The 22,447-nt window shown below is 61.0% G+C and overlaps 2 protein-coding genes across 5 annotated transcripts; one reads left to right on the top strand and one right to left on the bottom strand.

The window, feature by feature from the left end:
- The first annotated feature begins 411 nt into the window (after positions 1-411).
- ZBTB48 (zinc finger and BTB domain containing 48) lies at positions 412-7,921 on the top strand. 4 transcript variants are annotated; one of them, XM_058719261.1, is made up of 11 exons: positions 412-507; positions 1,127-1,823; positions 2,301-2,542; positions 4,587-4,698; positions 5,302-5,394; positions 5,793-5,879; positions 6,032-6,186; positions 6,624-6,760; positions 6,832-6,996; positions 7,387-7,475; positions 7,562-7,921. In XM_058719261.1, exons 2-11 carry the CDS (start codon positions 1,134-1,136, stop codon positions 7,856-7,858), a joined length of 2,067 nt encoding a protein of 688 aa, XP_058575244.1. In that variant the 5' UTR covers positions 412-507; positions 1,127-1,133; the 3' UTR covers positions 7,859-7,921. The 4 variants fall into 4 exon arrangements, with proteins under 4 accessions (XP_058575244.1, XP_058575242.1, XP_058575243.1 ...); XM_058719259.1 differs by having other exon boundaries at positions 459-574; XM_058719260.1 differs by having other exon boundaries at positions 462-574; positions 1,131-1,823.
- A 1,913-nt stretch (positions 7,922-9,834) lies between these two features.
- KLHL21 (kelch like family member 21) lies at positions 9,835-22,018 on the bottom strand. The gene is made up of 4 exons (XM_058719263.1): positions 20,870-22,018; positions 18,279-18,684; positions 14,425-14,497; positions 9,835-13,222 (listed from the first exon to the last, which is right to left on the bottom strand). The coding sequence occupies exons 1-4, from the start codon at positions 21,888-21,890 to the stop codon at positions 12,929-12,931; spliced, it is 1,794 nt and encodes a 597-aa protein (XP_058575246.1). The 5' UTR covers positions 21,891-22,018; the 3' UTR covers positions 9,835-12,928.
- Positions 22,019-22,447: the final 429 nt, after the last annotated feature.

Below are 22,447 nucleotides of genomic sequence, written 5' to 3'. Positions count from 1 at the left end.
TGAGGGTCGAAGGTCGAGCGAGGCGAGCGGGCCCCGCGCCCTCCGGGAGGCCTTTTGGACTCCTGTCTTGGCTCGGGTAGTGTACGCTCACGGGAGTCCAGTCCAGGCTCCGAGCTGCCAATAAAGCGGTGAAACATGCGTCCTGGCTGCTCTAGCTGTCTGAAGCGAGGGTGGGGCGCTGCCTCCTCAACTGCGGACGCCGCGGGAGCCGACCGCAGCCGGAACCCCGGCACTCGGCCCCAGCCCCGAGGGCGCAGCTTGACGTTGCTAAGCAACTCGGGGACGTCAGCCCTGGCAGAGAGATCTGGGCCAAGCCCCCTCTCCTGATACCATTGGCCGTTCTCTGCCTGGTCCCGCCCCAGGGGCGGAGCTAGAAGCCCTGTACCTCCTGGTTTCCCAGCGCGTCCGGCGCTCCCTGACGTCACGTCCGGCGGCGGCGGCGGCGGCGGCGGCGGCGACGGCGGGGTCTCCGTACGGTCGGCCGGGCACGTACCGCCCGGGCAGTTGGTCAGTGGGGCTCTGGAGGCGACGGGGTCCGGGGTCTGTGGGGCCGTCACAGGGAGGACAGGCCCGGGTGAGGAGTTCGGAGGCAGCAGGGTGTGGGAGGGAAGGGCTGCGGGCCGCCGTGGCCGCCAACTGGAGTGTGACTGCGACCGCCTTCCGCCCGGCCGCCCCGGACGTGTGGGCACGGCGTGGGTTCTGCTCACCTGTCCGCACCCGCAGCTTCCCTGCCACGGGTCCCCTCACTCTGCCAGGCCGATCAGTTCCCTCTGATTCTCCGTCTCTTTCCCCCACACTGATTCCTTCCACCCGCACCTCTTCACGACCCTGTCCTGTTCTCCGCCAAGCCATGCTTCCGTCCCCAACCTAGTCCGTCTGTGCCCCCGCCACACACTGTCTCTGGCCCACCCAGTATGGCCTGCTCACCTGGCTCCCACTCCCAGGGAGGTGTTCAGTCTATTCCTGTCTGAGCTGACTTCCTCTAACGTTGACCTAAGCCCTCGTTGAGATAAACATGACCAAGTACCGTCCACCTCCCCTTTTGTTCTCCCCAGTCCAGGGGCTTCCCCATGCTACTCCTGGGTTGGGCTTGCCAGGATGTCACTTCTACCTTCCTCTCCTCCAGACAGACCATGGACGGCTCCTTCATCCAGCACAGTGTGAGGGTTCTGCAGGAGCTCAACAAGCAGCGAGAGAAGGGCCAGTACTGCGATGCCACCCTGGACGTGGGAGGCCTGGTGTTCAAGGCACACTGGAGTGTCCTTGCCTGCTGCAGCCACTTCTTCCAGAGCCTCTATGGGGATGGCTCAGGGGGCAGTGTTGTCCTCCCTGCCGGCTTTGCTGAGATCTTTGGTCTCCTGTTGGACTTTTTCTATACTGGTCACCTTGCTCTCACCTCCGGAAACCGGGATCAGGTGCTTTTGGCAGCAAGGGAGTTGCGAGTGCCAGAGGCTGTGGAGCTTTGCCAGAGTTTCAAGCCCAAAACCTCAGTGGGGCAGGCATCAAGTGGCCAGAGTGGGCTGGGGAAACCTACCCCCCGGAATGTAAACAGCCACCTCAAGGAGCCGGCAGGCTTGGAGGAAGAGGAAGTTTCGAAGACACTGGGTCAAGTCCCCAGAGACCAGGAGATCAGTGGCAGTCACAGCCCCGAAAGGCCCCAGCTTGGTCTCCCGGCCCCGAGTGAGGGCCCCTCCTTCCACCGTGGGAAACTCAAGCAAGCCTTGAAGCTTTGTCCCCCAGAAGACAAGGAGCCTGAGGATTGCAAAGCACCCCCAAGACCCTTTGAGGCTGAAGGTGTCCAGCTGCAGGGCGGGAATAATGAGGTACTGTGCCCAGGGTGCTGGGAATGGGGAGGTAGGAGTTGGGGGTGGTGGTGGAGACACTGACACTTTTCTGGGATAGTCTGGACCCCAAGATAGAATCTTCGTTAGGTGGGGCTGGAATAGGTTTCCTCCAAACGTAGGAATCCGGCTCCATCCTGCAGCCTCCAGCTAACCTTCCTGTGAGTCCCAGCTGTCCAGGGTTGGCAGCTTCTTGGGGTTGGGTAGCTGGCTTCAGGGTTACAGGTGTTTCCCCAGGGTAGTGAAGTCCAGCCAAACTTCCAGTTCACCACAGAGTCACTGCCCTCCAAATCCAAGGTTCCGAGGAGGCCTGCCCTAGGACCTTGATGGGAATAGTCACCGATAAAGGGAGTCATCTTGGGATGGAACTGGAATGAGCCGACTGCCCTGTAGATCTGCCCCCAGAACTCCTAATGGTTCATTTGGTGACCTTGCCTCCTGCTGCCTTTTCTGCTCTAGTGGGAAGTGGTGGTTCAAGTGGAGGACGACGGGGATGGTGATTATGTTTCTGAGACTGAGGCCTTGCCAACCAGGAGGAAATCAAACATGATCAGAAAGCCCTGTGCTGCAGAGCCAGCCCTGAGCACAGGTTCCCTGGCAGCCGAGCCGGCTGAGAGCAGAAAAGGTAGAGCGGTGCCGGTTGAATGCCCCACATGTCATAAAAAGTTCCTCAGCAAATATTATCTAAAAGTCCACAACAGGTAAACGTTCTGTTTTTCTATTTTTTTTTTCCTGTCTGCTAGTCCCTTGTTGGGGGAGGGGGCCTGCACTCCCTGCTTCTGGGCCACGTGGGGGCTGAGGGCTTTGTCTCACACTCGTAGTGCCCGATGTTGACATGCCTCTCACCCCCAGGGAGTGACAATCTAGTGGTGGAACAGATGCTTTCTTCGTCTGTCTCTTACTCTGAGCTTCTGAAGTGGGTCCGTAGACACCTTGTCAATAAGCTCCACCCACTGTGGACCTTGACCGCTAGCTGCCTTTTGCCGAGGGGATGAGAGAAACCCATGGCTCTGTGCTGTGGCTGAGGCGCCACCTTAGGTATTTCTAAAGCCCAGCAAGGTGGGCTTTGGGCCAAGGTGTCAGTCTCTAGGGTCGGTGCCTCCTGTGATTCTGGGGGAAACGTTAGCCCCATGGTGTCAGTGGAGCCTAAAGGACTATCTGTTTAAAACCGCATTGTCCGGAAAGGTAACCAGGTGCCGTATGAAGCTACATTAACTTAAAATAAAATAAAAGTACAGTCGGCTTTTCAGATGTAGTAGTCACGTTGTAAGTGCTCGGTAGTCACCCGTGGGCCCCAGCAGCTGACTCGGCACAGACAGGACACGTCCCTGGTTACAGAGAGTTCTCTTAACAGTGCCGCTCCAGGCCAGGCCAGGTGACATGCCTTCCAGCCCTGCCACTTCATAGTCCAAGATGTCACCAGTCTGATTTCTCGCCAGGCCAGGTTGGGCCACACACGTGTTCTCAGTGCGACACTCTGGGAAGCTAGTAGTGACGGGAGCTGGGGGATGCCTGTTTGCTCGCCTTGCTGTGAGGCACCTGCGGCCAGTGGGGTCTGGGGAAGACCCGTGTGGGAGGCACCCTGGAGTGACCCACGTCAGCCTGGATGCTCCCCCAGCAGAAGACTCCGGTGCAGGCCGCTGGACTGGCCTTGAGAACTGCGAGGGGATAGTGCCCTCGTGAGGTCATTGGGATGGGGACAAGGACAGTTAATTGAGTGGTGGAGGATGGCCTCTGCGAAGTCGTAAGAGCTCTTCCGGTCTTCTGCTGCGTGGCTGACAAGACTGTTCTGGGCGCTTGGTGTACCTTAGCAGATAGAGCAGGGGCCTCGTGGGGCCTTCCTCCCAGCGGGGCAGAGCAGACTGGAACTGACAGCGACTTGACAGGGTGCTGGAAGGTGGGAAGTGCCACGGAAGAAAGGAGGAGAGTCCCACCTAGGGGTGGGGTGGGGTTGCAGTTTTAAAGGAAGGAATCTTGAGCAGACTCCAAGGAGATGAGGACTTCCACCAAGCGCATGGCAGCGGGGTGGGGGTGGGGGCGGAGAGGAGGGGGTTGTGGGTCCAGGAGAGCCAGAGCAGACAGCTTGGGGTGAGCCAGGGGCCGGTGAGCATCAGGGAGACCAGACCTGGGGAGCGAAGCCCCGCGGTCAGGGGCAGGCCGGCTAGGCCCCCGGCCTTCTCGTTTCACCCCCTGCTCGGTGAAACGGGCAGCATCGCGGGGTTGGGAGCAAAGAGGCGATGAGGTCTGACTATATCTGAGGGCGCCTCTGGCCGCTGAATTTCACGTCTGTCGGGAGGCAGGCTTGGCGGGAACCCAGGGGTGGCATGGCTGTGCTCGGTGATAGCAGTGGAGGTGAGGTGAAGTGCTCAGATTCTGGCTACGGTTTTGAAGGTAAAGCCCGCAGAACTTCCAGGCAGACCGGGTGCTTTCTCTAGGAAGTCAGGACCCAGGGATCATTTCTGTCTTTGCAGAGATGCTAGCCAGCTGGGCCTGTGTGGCCCTGTGGTGACCCCGCTGTAGGGAGCTGTGCGGGCTCCCACAAGAGGAGGGTTTCTGGGTTCCCCCGTGCAGGTGCATCGGCCAGGCCTGAACAAGCCTCGTGGTGAGCCGTGGCCGGCCTCAGGACCGCTCTTTCGCTGCACTGTGGAGCACGGCGCTGTCGGTGGGGGAGCCAGAGGGACACCGGGTGAGGGGGAGGCGGGCAGTTACTCAGTCTCCCGCACCCGCCGTGGCTTTTCCTGGCAGGAAACACACTGGGGAGAAACCCTTTGAATGTCCCAAGTGTGGAAAGTGCTACTTTCGGAAGGAGAACCTCCTGGAGCACGAAGCCCGGAACTGCATGAACCGCTCGGAACAGGTACTTGCGGGCACTGGCCGAGGACTCTGTGGGCAGGGGACGCTGGCCTTCGTCTTCCTGCCATCTGAGAGGGGCCCTCAGGAAGCCGTCTTAGGATCGTAAACTCAAGAGAGCTGGAGTGTCTGCTCCAGCGGATGCCATCGAGTCCACTTCCTGGTATCACAGGTGGGGACACTGGTCCTGAGGGCGGAAGGGACCGGCCCCAGAGGGACTTTTTGGAAAGCATTTTGAGTTTGCCTGCTTGGGTCCCTGGACTCTGGAGAAGGGGCGCCTTGGTGGGGACGAGCTGCTGCCCCCACCCTGCTGGCTGGCCCACGTGACGTGGCCGGCTGAACCCCACCCTCTCCTCCTAGAGGCCTGTCGCCAGGGTGGGGTCTGCGGGCGAGGTCTCCCGGCTCCTGCCCCCAGCCTGTGTCGTGGGTTTGCAGTGCTCGGCCACGGTCAGGGTCAGGGCAGGCAGGTCACGTGTTGCCCTCTCCCACCCTAGCGTCCCCCCCCTCAGGCAGACTCCTCCCAGCAGCAAGTGGAAGCCCGGGCAGAGGCTGCCGTCGCAGGCAGAGGCCCCCCCCTGATGCCGGCCCTGCTTGCCCCTCACACTGCCAGGTCTTCACGTGCTCCGTGTGCCAGGAGACCTTCCGCCGGAGGATGGAGCTGCGGGTGCACATGGTGTCCCACACGGGGGAGATGCCCTACAAGGTCAGGCTCGGCCTGTCCCCGGGGCCGTGGGCGGAGGGGCAGCCCCTAGACCCCTCTTGCCAAGCCCTGAACGTGGGGTGGTGTTAGGCACCTCCCTCTCACCAGCTGTCAAGACGCCCAGCCTTCTGGACCCATCCAGCGTCCCCTCCCTTCAAGCAGTGCCCCTGGCCCTCTCTGGGTCCTTTTTCTTTCTGTGGAGGGCAGGCTCGGCATCTCCGTGGGCATGGCATGGTGTGGGGGGGGGGGGGAGTCCTCTCTGGAGCGTCCTTCACACCAAGGAGCCTCATGTCGTCTCGGGCTGGGCCCTGCCTGTGGGTTGCTGCCCCGATAGCCTAGGGGTGGCCAGGATTCCCATTGGTGTGGGTGGCCTCCGAGGTGACCTCGGGCCTGTTTTCCAGTGCTCCTCCTGCTCCCAGCAGTTCATGCAGAAGAAGGACTTGCAGAGCCACCTGATCAAACTCCACGGAGCCCCCAAGCCCCACGCCGTAAGTGCCAGGCTGTGCTGAGAACTGGGAGCTGGCCGTAGAGAGGTGGCCACAGCCGCGTCAGACCCGGCAGGCTGTGTGGTTCCTGTCGTGCGGGGGGCCGGGGAACCCCTCCCTGTTCTCAGCCTGGTCTCACTCCCTTTGCCCCACAGTGTCCCACCTGTGCCAAGTGCTTCCTGTCCCGAACAGAACTGCAGCTGCACGAGGCCTTCAAGCACCGAGGGGAGAAACTGTTCGTGTGTGAGGAGTGTGGGCACAGGGCCTCAAGCCGAAACGGCCTGCAGATGCACATCAAGGCCAAGCACAGGTGCGGGCTGGCTGGGCTTCCCCGGGGCCTGGTCCTGCTGCCGGCCTGGGGGGTCCGGAAGGCAGCTAGGTGATGCTCGTGTGGGACAGAACGTTCTCCACCCTGAGTCCGGTGCCTGTAGCCTCTTTGGTGGGGGCACCTGAGGGGGGAGTAGGCTTGCCGGGCAGAAAGGCTGAGGGAGAGGATCTCAGGGTAACATGATGGCAGATTCTTAGTTTTGTGGTTCCCGGGATGGCGCCGGTGCCCCTCCTGTCACTGCCCGAGCCCTTGTGCCACACGGCTGGTCTCGGCCTGCGCCCGGTCCCACGGCTCAGGCGGGTTTGCCTCGGCCTGGCCGGTTTCCCTGGCTCCGGGGCCAGCCGTGCTCCCAGCTGTCGCGGGGTGAAGGGGGCTGCTTCCCATGGTGATGCTCCTGCCCCGCCCCCTGCTCCGGACAGGAATGAGAGGCCGTACGTGTGTGAGTTCTGCAGCCACGCCTTCACCCAGAAAGCTAATCTCAACATGCACCTGCGTACGCACACGGGCGAGAAGCCCTTCCAGTGCCACCTCTGCGGCAAGACCTTCCGCACCCAAGGTGAGGCAGGCCTGTCCTCTCCCCGTCCCGGGCCGCGGCGCAGCGGCTGAGCCCCCGCCTTGTCCCCACAGCCAGCCTGGACAAGCACAACCGCACTCACACTGGCGAGAGGCCCTTCGGCTGTGAGTTCTGCGAGCAGCGCTTCACCGAGAAGGGGCCCCTGCTGAGGCACGTGGCCAGCCGCCACCAGGAAGGCCGGCCCCACTTCTGCCAGATCTGTGGGAAGACCTTCAAAGGTACCTGGGCCTGCGGGAGGCTCCTGGCTCTCACCCTTCCCCAGGCACGCCCTGCGTGGGGTGGAGGGTGGGCCGTATCCCGCTGACCGGGGCCAGAGAGCGTCCGCGGGGAGAGGTCAGGCATGGCGGTGGCTGTCGCACGCTCCTTCTTGGTGCCAGTCTTCCTATCAGAGAATCTCTTCTCCCTGTGCGTCAAAGACTGGAGCTTGGAGCTGCGGTGACAGGGCAGGGCGGGAGCCCTGGAGGGTCTCGTGCAGTGGCACCCTCAGGGTGGCATTGGAGCCTGGCAGGGCCCTCGGAGCAGCTGCAGACCCCGGACTGCCCTCATCTGGGCACCGTGGTGCCCACTTCCTGCCTCCCCTCAACACCGGGGTCCCCTCCCTCCCACAGCCGTGGAGCAGCTGCGCGTGCACGTCCGAAGGCACAAGGGCGTCAGGAAGTTCGAATGCACCGAGTGCGGCTACAAGTTCACCCGGCAGGTAGGCCTGGGGCCGGCCGGGGTCCCTCCTCCTGCCCCCGACCCCGGGGCCCTCCCTGCCCAGCCCTGAGTCCCCTCGCCCTCCAGGCCCACCTCCGGAGGCACATGGAGATCCACGACCGGGTGGAGAACTATAACCCGCGGCAGCGCAAACTCCGGAACCTGGTCATTGAGGACGAGAAGATGGTGGTGGTGGCACTTCAGCCACCCGCCGAGCTGGAGGTGGGCTCGGCCGAGGTCATCGTGGCATCCCTGGCGCAGGGCGGCCTGACCTCCCAGCTGCCCAGCCAGAGACTCTGCGCGGAGGAGAGCCTGGTGAGCTCCGGGGTCATGGAGCCCTCGCTCATCATCACGGCAGCCATCCCTGAGGACTGTGACACGTAGCACCCCTGCCACCACAGCCCACTTGGCCCCAGCCCCCAATAAATCACACGGTTCGGGACTCCATCGTTTCAGCCTATCTGGCGGTCTGTTCCCCAGTAACCTGGTGTCCGTGGTGTGCTGCTTTCCTGTCGAATCTTCTAGGAGAAACGGTGCCTCACCTGGCCATCTCTGTGCCTCAGGGTGCTGCTCGGCCAGCCGCTTCCCCACCTCGTTGGGAGACCTCAGCAGAGGCAGACCCTGGGCGGGTGTCTTTAGGGGCCAGGCCCTGGCCCGGGTGCTCTTGTCTCACTGTCAGGGTTCTAGGACTGGGAGCCATGGCGTTGCTGTTTCACAGCTGGGGTGCTGCCAGCTAGTGGGGATGGGATTCAGGGCCCCCGACGATGACCTCGCCCCGCAAGCCTGCTGCGGATCCCAGGGGGGAGCCTGAGGTAGGGCTCGTGGTCAGCAGGCTCTGGACCCTGGCTGGCAGATGACGGCAGACAGGATCCTTCCCTCGGGAGGGTCCTCACTTGCTTTGCCGGTGCAGGTGGCCTGGAGTGCCGGCAAGGCCAAGTTTAGGATGACAAGAGGCCTTGCTGGTCCCCGGGTTCTGCAGGGACGGCAGGGCCGGGTGCACATCCTGCAGGAAAAAAGCGTGTGGGTGCCGGCGCCCACGTTCCCCCTCAGCTTCTTCACTGACAGCCCTGTTCCCCGAGGCAGGCGACTCCTTCATGTCCTCCCCTTCAACGGAATTAGTAATAGCACCCGCTTTGTAGACAAGGATTCGGTGAGAGGGCCCGCGGTTACCTCCCGCCAGATGGCAAGCCGCCCCAGGATTTCCCTGGAGGCTGGCGAGGGCGCGGTTGGGGGGGAGGGTGTCTGTGCCTGGGAAGGCGGTGCTGGCTGTGGGCCTGGGTCCCTCTCCACAGGCCGCCCGGGCTTCCTCACAGCATGCTGGCTGTGTGCCAAGGACCCATGTTCCAGCCAGAGCCGTGAGGCCTCATGACCTAGCCCTCCAGTGACAGTGTCCCCTTTGCCACGTGGTGCTGGTCCAGGCAGACACCGGAACCTCACTGCCCGGGTTCAAGGGCAGGGGATATAGGCCCCACCCGCTGATGGGTGTCCAGCTCCGCACACACATTCTACAACCACCTGACGCACAGCAGAGGTGCTCTGCTTAGTGGCCAGCACGAAGCGAACTCTGAATTGGGGCAGTGACAGTCACGAGCAAGTGCTCAAGTCGGGCACCACCTAAATCTTATCACTGGAAGACTCCTGAAACATGAGCTCCACACTGCCCAGTTCCTCCTGGAGTCTGAGGAAGGAAACGATCCGTTTTACACCCAGAACCCATCTAACCGTCTTTCCTTGTATTCCTCGACCACCGGGGTGCTCAGAGGTAAGGCCCATATTCAGGCACAACAGCTGATGCCCAGACTACGAACTGCCTCAGCTCTATTTCAGTGAGGTTATTAAAAAATAAACTATGGCCTCAAAATGCTCCCTTCCCCACAAAGAAACCGGCCTATGCCTTGGGTTATACGCGAGGAACCTTTCTGAACTTCATGGCCTCTTCCAGGATCCTCCTTAAAGGGCCCACTCCCCGCCCCAGGCCTGAGGTTTACCCCCTACAGACGGGGGTCTCCTCACCACCGGAGAGCCCACCTTCAGGAGGTGGGGGGAGCGAGGCAGGGGACCGGGTGAAGGGGTGGAGGCAGGGAGGCCAAACTGGCCGTGGGGCAGCACGTGGGGCTAGGACTCCCGTGCTCCTCATGCCCTGGGCTCAGCCTCCGCTTCCCGCTACTTGCCACCTTGTAACGATTGGAGACAAGAAAGGGCCTCAGAAGCTTTGCTCCAAGACCGTTCGCACAAGCCCTGGGCACCCCGGTCTGTCCTCTTCCTCCGTGGGCACGGGGGCAGCCCTCCGCTGCCCCGCCTCGCCTCTGCCTGAAGTCTCTAAGACAGCAGCGGCAGGATGAAGACCAGGACACCAAATGTATAGGAAATAGTTTTATTTCAAAAAGTATACATCGAAGGCATCCTAAAATCTCTCAACAGGGTTCTGGACACCTAGGCCTATAGAACAAATAAATAGGCAAATCTGCCCCACCGTCTGGGGTTGGAACTAGATAGCTGGGACACTGAAAGGGGCGTGTCCTTTAGTACATAAGAGTCTCTGAAGTCATATAAATATAGAATACTTTATAGCAAATCAGCATTAAATATGAGTCACTGAATTTTCATAACTTAAACTGTCTCGTAGACTAAAAAGTTCCGTATATCCAAACACAGTCCCACCTCCAGCTGGCCCATCTCTGACCCTGGTCAGTGTATAGACATTCCTAAGGTGGGGGCGGGTGGGGGGGGTTGTCCCCAGGCGAGAGCCCCCGCCGGGGGAAGCGGGGAGGGCTGGGCAGGGGAGCAGGTGCTGCCGAAGGGCCGTCCCTGACCGTGGACCCCCGGCTGCGGTCTGCAGGAACCCGCCGCTGCTGAGGCTGCTGCTTCCCCTTCCCCGCCCTGGTGCTCCCGACAGAGGATGGGGCCCGGGTGGAGGAGACCCGCGTAGTTCTAGAGAGCGAGTGTGGAGGAGGACGTCACGGGTGCACACTGAACCAGCCAACCGACAGCTGCCAGTGGTGTGCCAGCTGGTCACGGTGAAGAACCAAGGGCAGGAACCCAGGACACGGGGCCCCCTGCCACAAGGGAGCGTCTGCAGGGAAGGCCAGGTGAAGGCCAGGGCGGTTGCTAGCCCTCAGCACGGACCAGGCCTGCCGTACGGTCCACAGAGGCTGGTTTTGTCAGAAAAACGTGTTCGCAGCGCCCCGTCCCGACAAAAAAGCGTTACACGATACCTCTCCCTGGAAGTTGCTGACCACGGGAAGTCCCTGACCCTGACAGAGCCCAGCCCCACTGGAGGGAGGCGGGGAGAGCTCCAGCAGCCTTGGCACCTCCTCACCCCACCTTCTCCGGCTGCCAAAGGGACCCTCCATGGAGGCGGCCCTCAGGAAGGGCGCCAAAGCCAAAGCCTTCCCCACGAGATCAAGGCCTGCACTCTTGCTCCGGGGGCGGGGTGGGGTGGTGGGGGTAGCTGCAGGTGACCTGTCAGCAGGCATCGTGACACCTATCTGCGTGGCCTGTCCCCACACGGAGCGGGCAGGCCGCAGCTGCTGGTGCAGAGCTCCGTGCCTGGAGCACATCAGGGCCCCCTCGGTCCTGTGCAGTGCTGCCCTGCCCTCCCCGCTGCCACTGACAGGAGACAAGCTACTGTGGCAGGACATCCTCTACCTACAGAGACCAAAGGGCATGGAAAACCCCTGCGGAGTGAGCCTGCTGGGAAGGCACCAGAGCCAGGAGGAGGCAGCACCAGCCCCGAGGAGGTGAGGTCAGACCATCGCTGGGGGACAGGGGCAGCAAGTCCCGATCGAGGGGGAGCACGCACCCCAGGAGGGGCGAAGGTGGGACCTGGGGCATGAAGGAGTCCCCCGGGGCCCAAGGGATGCCACGGCCAGGCCCGCCTGGCGGGGGAGCCCCAGGCAGGACCACCACCCGGCCGGCTGTCTGGCAGCGCCTGGCGCAGTGGGTGTGCGGGAGTGACCCGGTGAGTGACAATTGAGGGGATGGGAAGGGCTGGCTGTGGACCGGAGCTGCTCCTGCAACAGGTCTAACCAGACAGTGACGGCATATGGCAGAGAAGGTGGGGGCCCCAGCCAACAGCTCTTTAGGCCGCAAGACTTCCTCCCCCAGAACAACCCTTGCCATCTGGCCAAAGAAAGTGTTTAAAAAGTGTTTGTGAAGCGACAGCTAGAACTTTTCTTCTCCTGCTAAGAACACGTCTCCAAGGTGGTTCACTGGGAAAGGCAACTCAACAAACATTTGCTTTCCAGCTTTCTAGTGAGGGAAATGCAAGCATCCTCCTCTTTGGAAGAAAGACATATCCAGCCAAGGGATCCTTGGGGACCTTGAGGAGACCAGACCACTCACTCCCCAGAGAAAACAGGGAACCGGGGACCCCTGAGCCGCAGTTTCCTGGGAGCTCCTCCCGCCACCCTCCCGGGGATGCCCCAGGCTTGGGAGGAGGGTGGCTGATCCCCCTGCCCTGCAGAGACCTTCAGCAATGGCACTGTAAGAGACTCTTTTCTGGCTGCGTCCCTGGCCACCCTACCCTTCTTCTAAGGAAGGGCCAGACTGCATTTACCTTGCAGCCAATCACGGGGGCCACCCTGTCCAGGGCTTCCTTTGGAAGCAGCGGGATTCTTTGTTCCTAGGGGAGAGAAGGGCATCCGCAACCATCGGCCCGGCTGGGCTTCAATGAGCAACTCCTAGGGCCTCCCGGGGAGGAGCCACGACCTTGCACCTGCAGGCTTTTGCCCTCTCGTGCATCCACTTGGGACGACAGTCCTGGAGGCCTCCAAGTCAGGTGGCAACACCAGCTGGTGGGGTAGGCGGATGGAGCACCCAGCATTTGCCTCAACCCAGGTTCACTGGAGACAGGGTTTACTCAGCACGTCCCTTGGGGCCCACTTCAAGGCCACACTCCCGTCCAGTCACACTGCCCTGCGCCTGTGAGGCACGTCTTGGTGGGACATCCCAGCAGGTGTGAGGAGCCAGGCAGGCAGACCGCCTCCATCCAGGGAGCTGGCCCCTGGGATGTCCAGCACCGGACGTGGAGTTGGGGACCCCACTGCAGCCATCGTCTGCCAGATTCCCGATGCTCCAGGCCGGCAGAGCCCGCAGGCCTAGGAAAGCAGGCCTGGACCACTCTCAGACTCTCGTGGGAGGACTTGTCCCCGACAAGAGGCCGTCCTCTCCGACATGGAAGCAAGTAGGCAGAGGCAGAGGCAGCATGAGGGATCACCTGCTAGAGCCAGAGCCCTGTGCTGGCAGGGAGGCAGCTCCCCAGCAGCTGTGAGTCCGGCTCTAAATGCACAGAGACTCTCCTGGGGTCACATCCTGAGGCTCACTCGGCGACCCAAGAGCCCAACTCCACCTGGTGAACCCAACCCGTCCTTGTGCACGAAGGAGGGGCTCACTGCCCCGCCCCCAGACATGCTGTGTTACCTGCACCGAGGCCCTCCCCGGGCCAGGCCAGGGCTAGTGCAGCTCGTCAGGGTTCTGCGGCCGCCGGGGTCGGGCCACATCTGTGTCACTGCTGCCACTGTCCAGCTCGAAGCCGCGCCCACCAGAGGGCACCTGGGGCATGAACTGGCGGAAGATGCTGACGCTGCCGTGCCAGAAGGTGGGCTCCGGGAGCCGTCCCACTATGCTCCATGCCCGAGTCTCTGGGTCATAGGCCTCCACCACGTCAGAGAGTTCAAACGTATTGTCGTAACCACCTGAGACGTAGAGCTTCCCTCCAAGGACGGCCAGGCTGCCCCCCACGTGCACCTGCGGGTCAAGGGAGACAGGCAAGTGGAGGCCGGCAGCCAGGCCAGCGCAGAAACCCCATGGCCTCTCTCCATGGGGAAGGTGCCTGGGACCCTCGCCACTTCCTGGAGAAATGAGAGCGGCCCTCTGCACGCTCCCCGGACCAGGCCAATGCCCTCCTCCACCCCGGCTCCAGAACCAGGGCCGGGGGTGGGGGGGTGCGCGCCACACGCCGTGCCTGGTTCCTACGGTGGCCGGGAGGCTGCTGAAGCAGCGACTCTCCCTGTGAGCAGCACCAGCCCTGGGGCGGGCCCGGCTGTCCTCCCACCGTACAGGTGGGGAAGCAGCGCCTCACGTGGCTGACGGTGGCCGAGCCAGGACTTGACTCACATCTGGGCTCTGAACCACACCCCTGGACTTTCTCCTCTTGCCCAAATTTGCTGTAACGTGTAGGTCATCATGGGGAGAAGAGAAGTCCCATCTTCTAAGTGCAAATGTTAAACTGGGATGTTGTAAGTTGTGACAATTGCCATGCAGAGGTATCATGGGAGCAGGTTTGGGAACTTTAAGGAAGAAAAAAGATGTTGAGGAGATATACAACTACTAGGACTAAGGAGATTGCTCACGTGGCCAAATGCCACCGAGCCTTCCCAGCTCCATCACAGGGTCAGACTCAGCACCTCTCTTCTCGACAAGCAGAGGGGAGACACCCTGATCAGATACTGGTAGCAGTGTCCTGTTCAGAGCACACAGTAGGCACTCAATTAATAACTGTATTCCCCAGGGTCAATCCCCAGAGACCTTCTGTCTGACTTCATTGCCTCCGCTGTCCCCTTGTTCACTCTGCTCCAGCCACCCTGGACTGTAAGGTTTGTTCTGCGACCTTACCAGGCACACTCTGCCCCAGGGCCTTTGCATTTGCTGTCTCTCTGGGGAATATTCTTCTCCCTATGCTCTCTGGCTTATAGCAGCTACTCATCGAATGCTGGTCCGAATGGGTGAACTCACTAAACTGTCTAACCCTGGGATTTATTTAAGGTCTCAGTGCCCCTGAAGTACAAACCGAGGGAAAACCCAGCCCTCTATTAAGTGCAATAACACCAGGAAAGGGCTCAGCACGGGCCGTGCCCACCAGGACCATCTCCCAAACACGTCATGACTACACTCTGGCCAGAAAACAGGACCAGCCTGTGCTACCAATGCCGACACAGCCGCATATTTACCTGATTCATAGATGGGATCTTGTCCCACTCGTTCTTTGTGGGATTATATACGTCCACCTCCGCAGAATCATCCCTGTGAATGGGAGGGGGGGAACGTATCAGAGGCAGGAGGAAGCATCCTTGTGTGTAAAGAGCTGGAGAGAAGGGCCACGCAGGCCCCTCTCCTCTGGGAATGTCTCTGATGTCATTTGGAGTCCACAGGCCAGTGAGCCCTCATCCCTGGTTTGTAGGGGCCAACTTAAGGCCCACACACCTATCCGGCCTGGGCTCTGAGGCCAGAACCAGACTTTACTTCTCAAACCTGAAGATCAAACACCTTCAGGTGGTTAACCACCCTACCCCACCCCCCGCCCCCCCCCACACGCTGCTCTACACCAGCACAGCCCCCCTGGCTGGCTCCAGATCTGAACTTCCCACATCCCCGCCCACCAGTCTCCTCTCCGTCTTCCGACCTGCACTTGTGTGTCTTTTCCTCACAACAGCCTTCCACGGCTGACCAGGCCAGGCCAGCCCTCCTGCCCCCCTGCACTCCCTGACTATTCCTGGGCCCTCCCCACCGCTGTCAGCCCCCCAGTCTCCTCCCACTCACTGCTGTGTCCTGCGTGCCCAGCAGGATAGGCACAGTCATAGGAAAGAAGGCACCAGCACTGCCCCTCCCTTTGGGGTCAGGATCTTTCCACCTTGTTTGACACGCTCTGGATCCCCGCAAGGAAAGGCTCAAAGGCACAGCCTTGAAAAGCACAGACACTAGCCCCAGATGGCAGTGAGAGTAAGGAGTCCGGGGTCAGCAGAAGGGCCAGTGAGTGAACATCTCAGGCGCCCAGAGCCTGCTCTGTACCTACTCCCCAACGTGACTGTTGTAGCGCAAAAGCAGCCACTGATGTTCGGAAACGGGCTGGCTGCATTCCAAAAAGACCTTATTTGTGGACAGAATTTGAATCTCGTTTAACTTTTCATACCACAAAATGCGGCTCCTGCTTTGGTTCCCCCCCGCCCCCCCCAACGATTTCAAGGTGTAAAAACCAATCTTAGTTTGTGGCCCATATGGGGATGACAGTGCCAGAGGCCGTTGGGCTGCCCTCCCCCAGTGCCTGGTGCCCCTGCAAACAGCAGCTTGTGGACAGGAGCTGCCCTGACAGGTGGCATTCGAGCAGGGTGCGATGGGGCTTACTAGACACGAGGCTTACTAGGCATGAAATGAGTGACTCTGGGACAAACGTGAAACTGCATCTGAACCAGACCCCAGGTCTTGCCCACGCCACGCCCCTGGAGGTCAATCGGGACGCCTTTCCCCACCCTTCACTATCTCCACGTGGTTGGGGGCTGGGATTGGGCAGAGCTGAGCCCACCCCCCACCCCCAGCCTCCCATGGCTTAGCTGAACCCACACAAAGGCTAACACGGGGTGTGGGGGGTACCCTGATGCTCCCAGCTGCGGGGGCTTAGCACCTGACAAGAGACCCCGACATGGATGAGGAAAGCACAGGGGGCCTTCTGTGGACAGGCTGGCCTTTTCGCACGTCTTATTCTAGGACCACAGGGCGGGGAGGACATTCTCAAAGGCGCTCAACTTGGAACGGACTCCGAGGGGCTGAAGCCAAGGTTCTGGCACTCTTGAGAGAAGTATTTATAGCTGTCTCCACCCCCTCTCTGAAGACATCTACCTTGACTTGGGGGGAGGGGGAGCTGGGCGAAGGGTCAGATGATGTTTTATAACAGGACCAGGAGCTGGCCGAGATTCCAGGGCTTTCTCTGAGCACTCCGGAGGTTTCCTGGCATACAATGATGTGCTACCTCTGCCCTGCATGTGCTCACCAAGAAAGCCTGGGAAGGAGCCTCTAGTCTGGGGGAGCAGAGTGGAGGGAGCAGACAAAGGCCAGGGCAGTTGAGGACGCAAGAAAAGGGCTGAGAAGCCAAGTGCATATGTCCTCTGAGGCTCCTAAGAGGGGACAGAGGAAACCACAGTACAGCTCTTACCCTTCCCTCCTGATCCCACAGCTTCAGACAGGCTCTAGGCCAGGAAGGGAGGAACTGGGACACACACCTACAAGTGCACATGAATGTACACACACACACACACACACACACACACACAGAGGCTGTGCACAGCAGACAGGAGCTCCTACTTCCCTGAACGCCTGCTGGCCCATCAGGAGGGGATATTTGGCTGTGGCAAGTCAAGACCCACAGATGCATGGTGACCCCCTGGCCACTCCATGTCTGCCCCATGCTCCCAAGGCCACAGCCTGGCCCAGGGAGACCACGATATAGCAACACTGCACTGGGCCCTGGGCTGGATGTCCTGGACTCAAACCCCATGCTGTCCCATAAATTCCTTACCCCTCTAAGCCTCTGCTGCCATCTATGAATTAGGGATGACAGTGGTGCCCATCTCGAGAGTCAGACAGTCATAGAGATGGACTCCTGCCCAGGAGGCAGACCACACCCAGCTCGGGGGCGCTGACACGTGCTAACTATTGTCCTCATCATTCCCGCCAGACAGCTTTAGGGCCGGCTCCCTGCTAGGAGTGGTCCCTGGTCCGGAGTGGCTGTGGGATCCTTAGATCCCAGGGCCGTGGGCCCTTCCTGTGCCAGCTCAGGCGGGAAAGGCATAGATGGGACCTGCAGAGACATGTGCTGAATGCCCAAGTATTGCTTTAAACAGAGAGGGTGCAGGGCGCCTGGGTGACTCAGTCGGTTGGGCGTCCGACTTCGGCTCAGGTCACAATCTCGTGGTATGGGAGTCTGAGCCCCTCGTCGGGCTCTGGGCTGATGGCTCAGAGTCTGGAGCCTGTTTCCGATTCTGTGTCTCCCTCTCTCTCTGCCCCTCCCCCGTTCATGCTCTGTCTCTCTCTGTCCCAAAAATAAATAAACGTTAAAAAAAAAAATTTTTAAACAGAGAGGGTGGGGTGCCTGGGTGGCTTAGTCAGTTAAGCATCCAACTTCAGCTCAGGTTACAATCTCACGGTCTGTGAGTTCGAACCCCACGTTGGGCTCTGTGCTGACAGCTCAGAGCCTGGAGCCTACTTCCAATTCTGTGTCTCCCTCGCTCTCTGCCCCTCCCCCCGCTCACACACTCTCTCTCAAAAACAAGTAAACATTAAAAATAATAAACAGAGGGGGTGGAGCTGATCCCCCCACCCCCGGCTCTTGCATCCGGCGGCAGGGTGAAGACACACTGCTGGGTGAGCAAAGGGTCCCTCTGACAAAGCAACACTTCCTCAAAGACCCAAAGTCTCCAAAAAGCCCTCCTCTAGTCTTTTTTTTTTTTTTTTTTTTTTTTAATGTTTATTTATTTTGAGAGTGCAATCAGGGGATGGGCAGAGAGAGAGGGAGACAGAGAATCCCAAGCAGGCTCCACGCTGTCAGCGCAGAGCCCAATGTGGGGCTTGATTGGGACCTGAGCCAAAACCAAGAGTTGGACGCCCAACCGCCTGAGCCACCCACATGCCCCTCCTCTAGTCTTCTTAAGATGCAAAGCCCCTCCTATGTAGGACAGATTCCTTTCTTAATAAATGCCACAAGAGAACCACCAGGGTCTATACAGCGGGATCCTCAGGGTGGAAGACAGGCAAAGCAACACGTGGTTTAGCTTCTAGAGTCTCAGACAGCTCTCTAAAAGGCCCTAACTCCACTCAATCAATAATCCAAGGATCTAACTCCATCAGTTAGGATCCCTTGATCAAGAAAACCTAGAAGCCCACAGAAACTGTTCTAACAGGTTAGAAAGACCTAGCCTCGGATGCCAGCTTGGCCTGCCTCCTCATCTGTGAAATGCGAGCACAGTGATGATGCACTTTAGCACGGGGCCTGGTAAGAAAGGCTGCGGAGGGGCCTCGGCTTCAGGATACTCACCTGATGAAGTACATAAGTCCGTTCAGAGTCACCGTCTTGGGGGCAAAGGACCAGGGCGGGAGCGGGCCACAGTCCACCAGCGACCACAGGTCCGTGTCCGGGTGGTAGCACTGCATCACCATGGTCTCCTTGCCGGCCAGCGAGCCGATGGCGTAGAGGCGGCCGCGGCAGGCGGTGGTGGAGCAGTTGTCCATGGGGTAGGTCATGGGCTGCAGGGCCTCCCAGGAGTCGGTGGTATGGTCGTAGCGCTCCGTGCTGTCCGCGGCCACCACGTACAGTAGCCCATCGAGCACGGAGGAGCTGTGGTACTCACGGGCCTTCAGCATGGGCGCCACCTCCGTCCACTCGTTCACGCTGGAATTGTACCTCCACACGCAGTCATAGAGCCGGGAGCCGTCAGACCCACCTGCCGGGATGTGCATCGCACAGGTCAGCCCGTGCAGACTCCGGGGTGAGGCACCCACGCGGGCCTCGATGAACTTCCCAGAGGGAGCCTCCCAGGGCAGGAAGTAGCCTCACTGGGTTTCAGCGTCAACACATGGCTTCTCTCACCAAAGCCCTGGCTAGAGGGGCTCCATGCCGGGAGGGGCGCCTGAGGCAGCTCAGGTGCCGACCGCCGCCCAGCGGGGGTGTAAGAGCTTCCTGCCACAAGAACACCGCCAATCCGTGTGGGTCAAACAAGGGGCCTGGAGCCAGAATTCTAAGTAAACAGCAATCGCGGTCTGGACCCCCACAAACACTGTCCAACACTCCAACTGCACCAGGGCCTGGGTCTCAGAGCCAAAACTTCTGGGGGGGCCACAAAGCATGTGGCAGGGCACACAGGGCCTTGTTTGTGGAATTCTGGCCTTCCTGGGCAGCCGCAAACAAGGCAGGGCCAGGACAAGCCGGTAGGAAATCTACCTCACACTGCAAGCAAGAGCCCAGCACGAAAAGAAACGCTATAGGGGGAATCCTGGGGATCCAGCTCTTGATTTAGGCACAAGTTACTGACATGTGCCTCATCCAGGAAAAAAAAAAAAAAAAAAAAAAAAAAAAAAAAAAATCAATCAAGTTCTTTCTACATTTCTTTCAAAAAAAGAGCCAACCACTCACTGCCCCCCGGGGTGCCGGCTGTAATCATAAGTTAAACCCAGAACATTAGAATTCCCACAGCCTGAAGGGATCCCCAGAATCCAGGGGCGGGGTCACATCCCCCCTCCCCAGAGTTGGCGCCACAGGGCAAAGCACGCATGACATCCTGTCTCACAGCCTTGAGCTTTTTAAAACACAAAGCTCTTACAAAGTGCACTCTGCCTGCTTTCTTCCTCCTAAAGGATAACTGCGTCCAAGGCAGCTGAAACCAGCTTTCTTGCCCCTGTGAAATTCCCTCCAGGCAGCTGTATGGAATGACCCAGCCACCTGTCTAACCCCAAAGGATTAGCTGCTCAGCTGAGATGTTTATGGAAGGGTGTGCAAAGTTGGGGCGAGTCTAACCCGTTCTGGGAGGGAGTGCACTGGCCAGACTTTCATGTGTTGGGAGGGCACACAGTTCCCAAACACAGGGCCAACCAACCCCAAACTGGAAAGCGACCAATTCCAGCATATTCCAGCAAACGCTGGAACAGAGCAGCAGGCCAAGAGCTGAGCACGTCCTCAACCCAAGATTTCTCCACTCACAAACTGGTGGTGTGTGTAGGGCTGAGGGGTGGGAACACCAGAGCTCAGAGCTGGTGTTCTCCTGAAGGTGCCACGCGGGGCACAGCCTCAGTTCACTGACTGATAACAGCCTTCCGCAGGGCCCAGGGCTGCTTGCCGAGTCGGTTCTTTCCTTATATAGCTGTCACAGAGACCGCCCCTCCTCACCCCAGGGAAGGAGGTAGCCCCATGTCTGAACTGGGATTTATCTTTAATGAAAAATGTGGGAGATGCCCAGGACCGGGGCAGGATGGGACCCGCCCAGCATGACTCGGCAGTGTTTTGGGGTTTGAGCCAAGTAACTGGAAGAAAACCTCTTAGCATGTGACCATGTTTACAGTCGCTGACTAGGGAGCAGCCTAAACACCATGTGACCCCCCAGCGACCAGCCTAGGTGCAAGCTTGAGGGAACCCTGTCACTGGTGACAAAATGAGAGTGTCAAAAGGCCTGTGGGGCTCAGCTGTGTGGGGGAAATCCCCAGGACGGGAAATGGGTGTCTCATCGAGTGCCAGTCCCCCTCCTGTCCCTGGATTCCTTAGGGAGAAGAAGAAAGCGCCCATTGTGCGGGGTGAATGCCCCAGTATCCTCTAACCAAATGGGGGTGGGGGCACCTCCCGGGCAAGGAGTGGGCTCATCTGTCATCTAGGCTGCCTGCCCTTCCCACCGCCCCCCCCCCCAACATCGGGGAACACAGAGACCACAAGGAGCTGCTTGTCGCAGCTCACACAACGAACTTCCAGGTCGAAAGCACCAGCTCTCGAAGCGTACCCACTGGCCAAGAAGGGGCGGGGGAAGGGAAGGGGCGCTCGCACTGTGGGGCGGTTCTAGGATTCCAGGTTCGGAAAACGCACTCTCCCAAGGCCGCAGGAGACTAACACCCGGGGCCCTCCCGGCCGGCCCCCGGTCCCCTCACCCGTCACGTAGATGTCGTTGCCCAGCGCCACGATGCTGTAGCCCCCGCCCAGGTGGTCGGGGAACTCGGCCAGGTAGCGCCACTGGCCCGTCTGTGGGTTGTAGCAGTCGACGGTGACCAGCTCGTCGCAGTCCTGGTCGCAGCCACCCACGAGCACGAGGATCTCGGCGAGGCCGGTGGAGGGGCGCGGGCGCATGCGGGGGCAGGGCCCGCGGTCGTGGCGGTCGTAGCGCGCCGCCTGGAAGTCGCGCGCCTCGCGCAGCAGGCGCAGGCAGGGCGGGCAGCGCGCCACCAGCGGCTCGGCCTCGACGTGCGCCAGCAGGTAGAAGCGGCGCACGAAGGGCAGGCGCACCGCCTCCAGCAGCTGCGGCCAGTGCGCGGCGCGGCGCGGCGGGTCCGCGCGCACCCAGCGCAGCGCCAGCTGGTAGGCGGCCTCCTCCTTGGGCACGCACAGCCCGTCGTCGCGCAGGTAGCGCAGCAGGCGCGCCAGCGGCAGGCGCTCCAGCTGCTCGGGGCCCAGCTCGCCCACGTGGCGCAGGATGAAGCGCTGCGCCGCGCTCGCCAGCCCCGCGCAGCTGAAGGCCTCGGCGAAGTCCTGCATGTCCAGGCAGTTGGCCAGGTCGAGCTGCTGCTGCAGGAAGGCGCCGCACGCCTCCTTCACGGCCGGGAACTGCAGCAGGTCGGCGGCCCGCAGCAGCGGCTCGGCGTTGTCGCCGCTCACCGCCACGCGGCCCGTGTAGCTGAAGTCGAGCAGCAGCTGCAGCATGTCGGGCGGCACGCCGTGCAGTCGCACCCGCTCGGCGCGGCTCTCGCGCAGCTGCCCGGCGAACATGGCGCGGAAGTAGGGGCTGGCGGCCGCCAGCACGGCGCGGTGCGCGGGGAAGTCGCGCCCGCCCGCCGCCTCCAGCGTCACGTCCAGGAACTTGCGCTCGGCGCGGAGCTGGCTCAGGCCGCGCAGCAGACTCAGCGCGTGCGCGGGGTCCGAGAAGGGCAGCACGGCCAGGGGCGCCGGCCGCTCCATGGCGCCGTCGTTGGCGTAACTAGGGCGCGCCGCGGCCGGGGCCAGCGGGAGGAACGCCGCGCGTCCCGCGCCGCCGCTATAAGTACCGCCGGGCGCCGCGGCCTCGGGGGCGGGCCGGGAGGGGCGGGCCGTCGCTGGCCCCGCCCACTTAACCCCTCCGAGCCCGGCGCCGCCGCCCGCCCCTTGCGCCCGAGGCTGAGTCACTACCGCCCGCCCGCGCCCTTACGGGGCTTCCCGCGGCCCCCCGCCCGAGCCGGGCCCGCCGGGCGAAGTGTGTCCTCTCCGTCCGGGGTCGGGGGGCCTCCAGGGCCCGCCCACGACGCACCGGGCCGGGCTGCGGGGCCGAAGCCGGCGGGGGCGAGCTCGGCGCCCGGAACCCGAGCCACCCCTTTCGCGCCAGACTTCCCTACCCAGTCGGCGGCCCCTGAGCCCCTGGGCGGCTCGCTACAGTACCTTTTTCTTGTTTTGTTTTTATTTTGTTTTGAATTCCACTAGTTCCGAGGGTTGCTAGTTAACCGTATTGCCGGGCAGATCTCAAAAGACAGGATTTTTGCAAT

Source organism: Neofelis nebulosa, chromosome 2 (genome assembly GCF_028018385.1).
Source record: "Neofelis nebulosa isolate mNeoNeb1 chromosome 2, mNeoNeb1.pri, whole genome shotgun sequence".
NCBI lineage: Eukaryota > Metazoa > Chordata > Mammalia > Carnivora > Felidae > Neofelis > Neofelis nebulosa.
The sequence above is the reverse complement of the archived record's forward strand: the minus strand, read 5'-3'. Positions and strand labels throughout refer to the sequence as shown.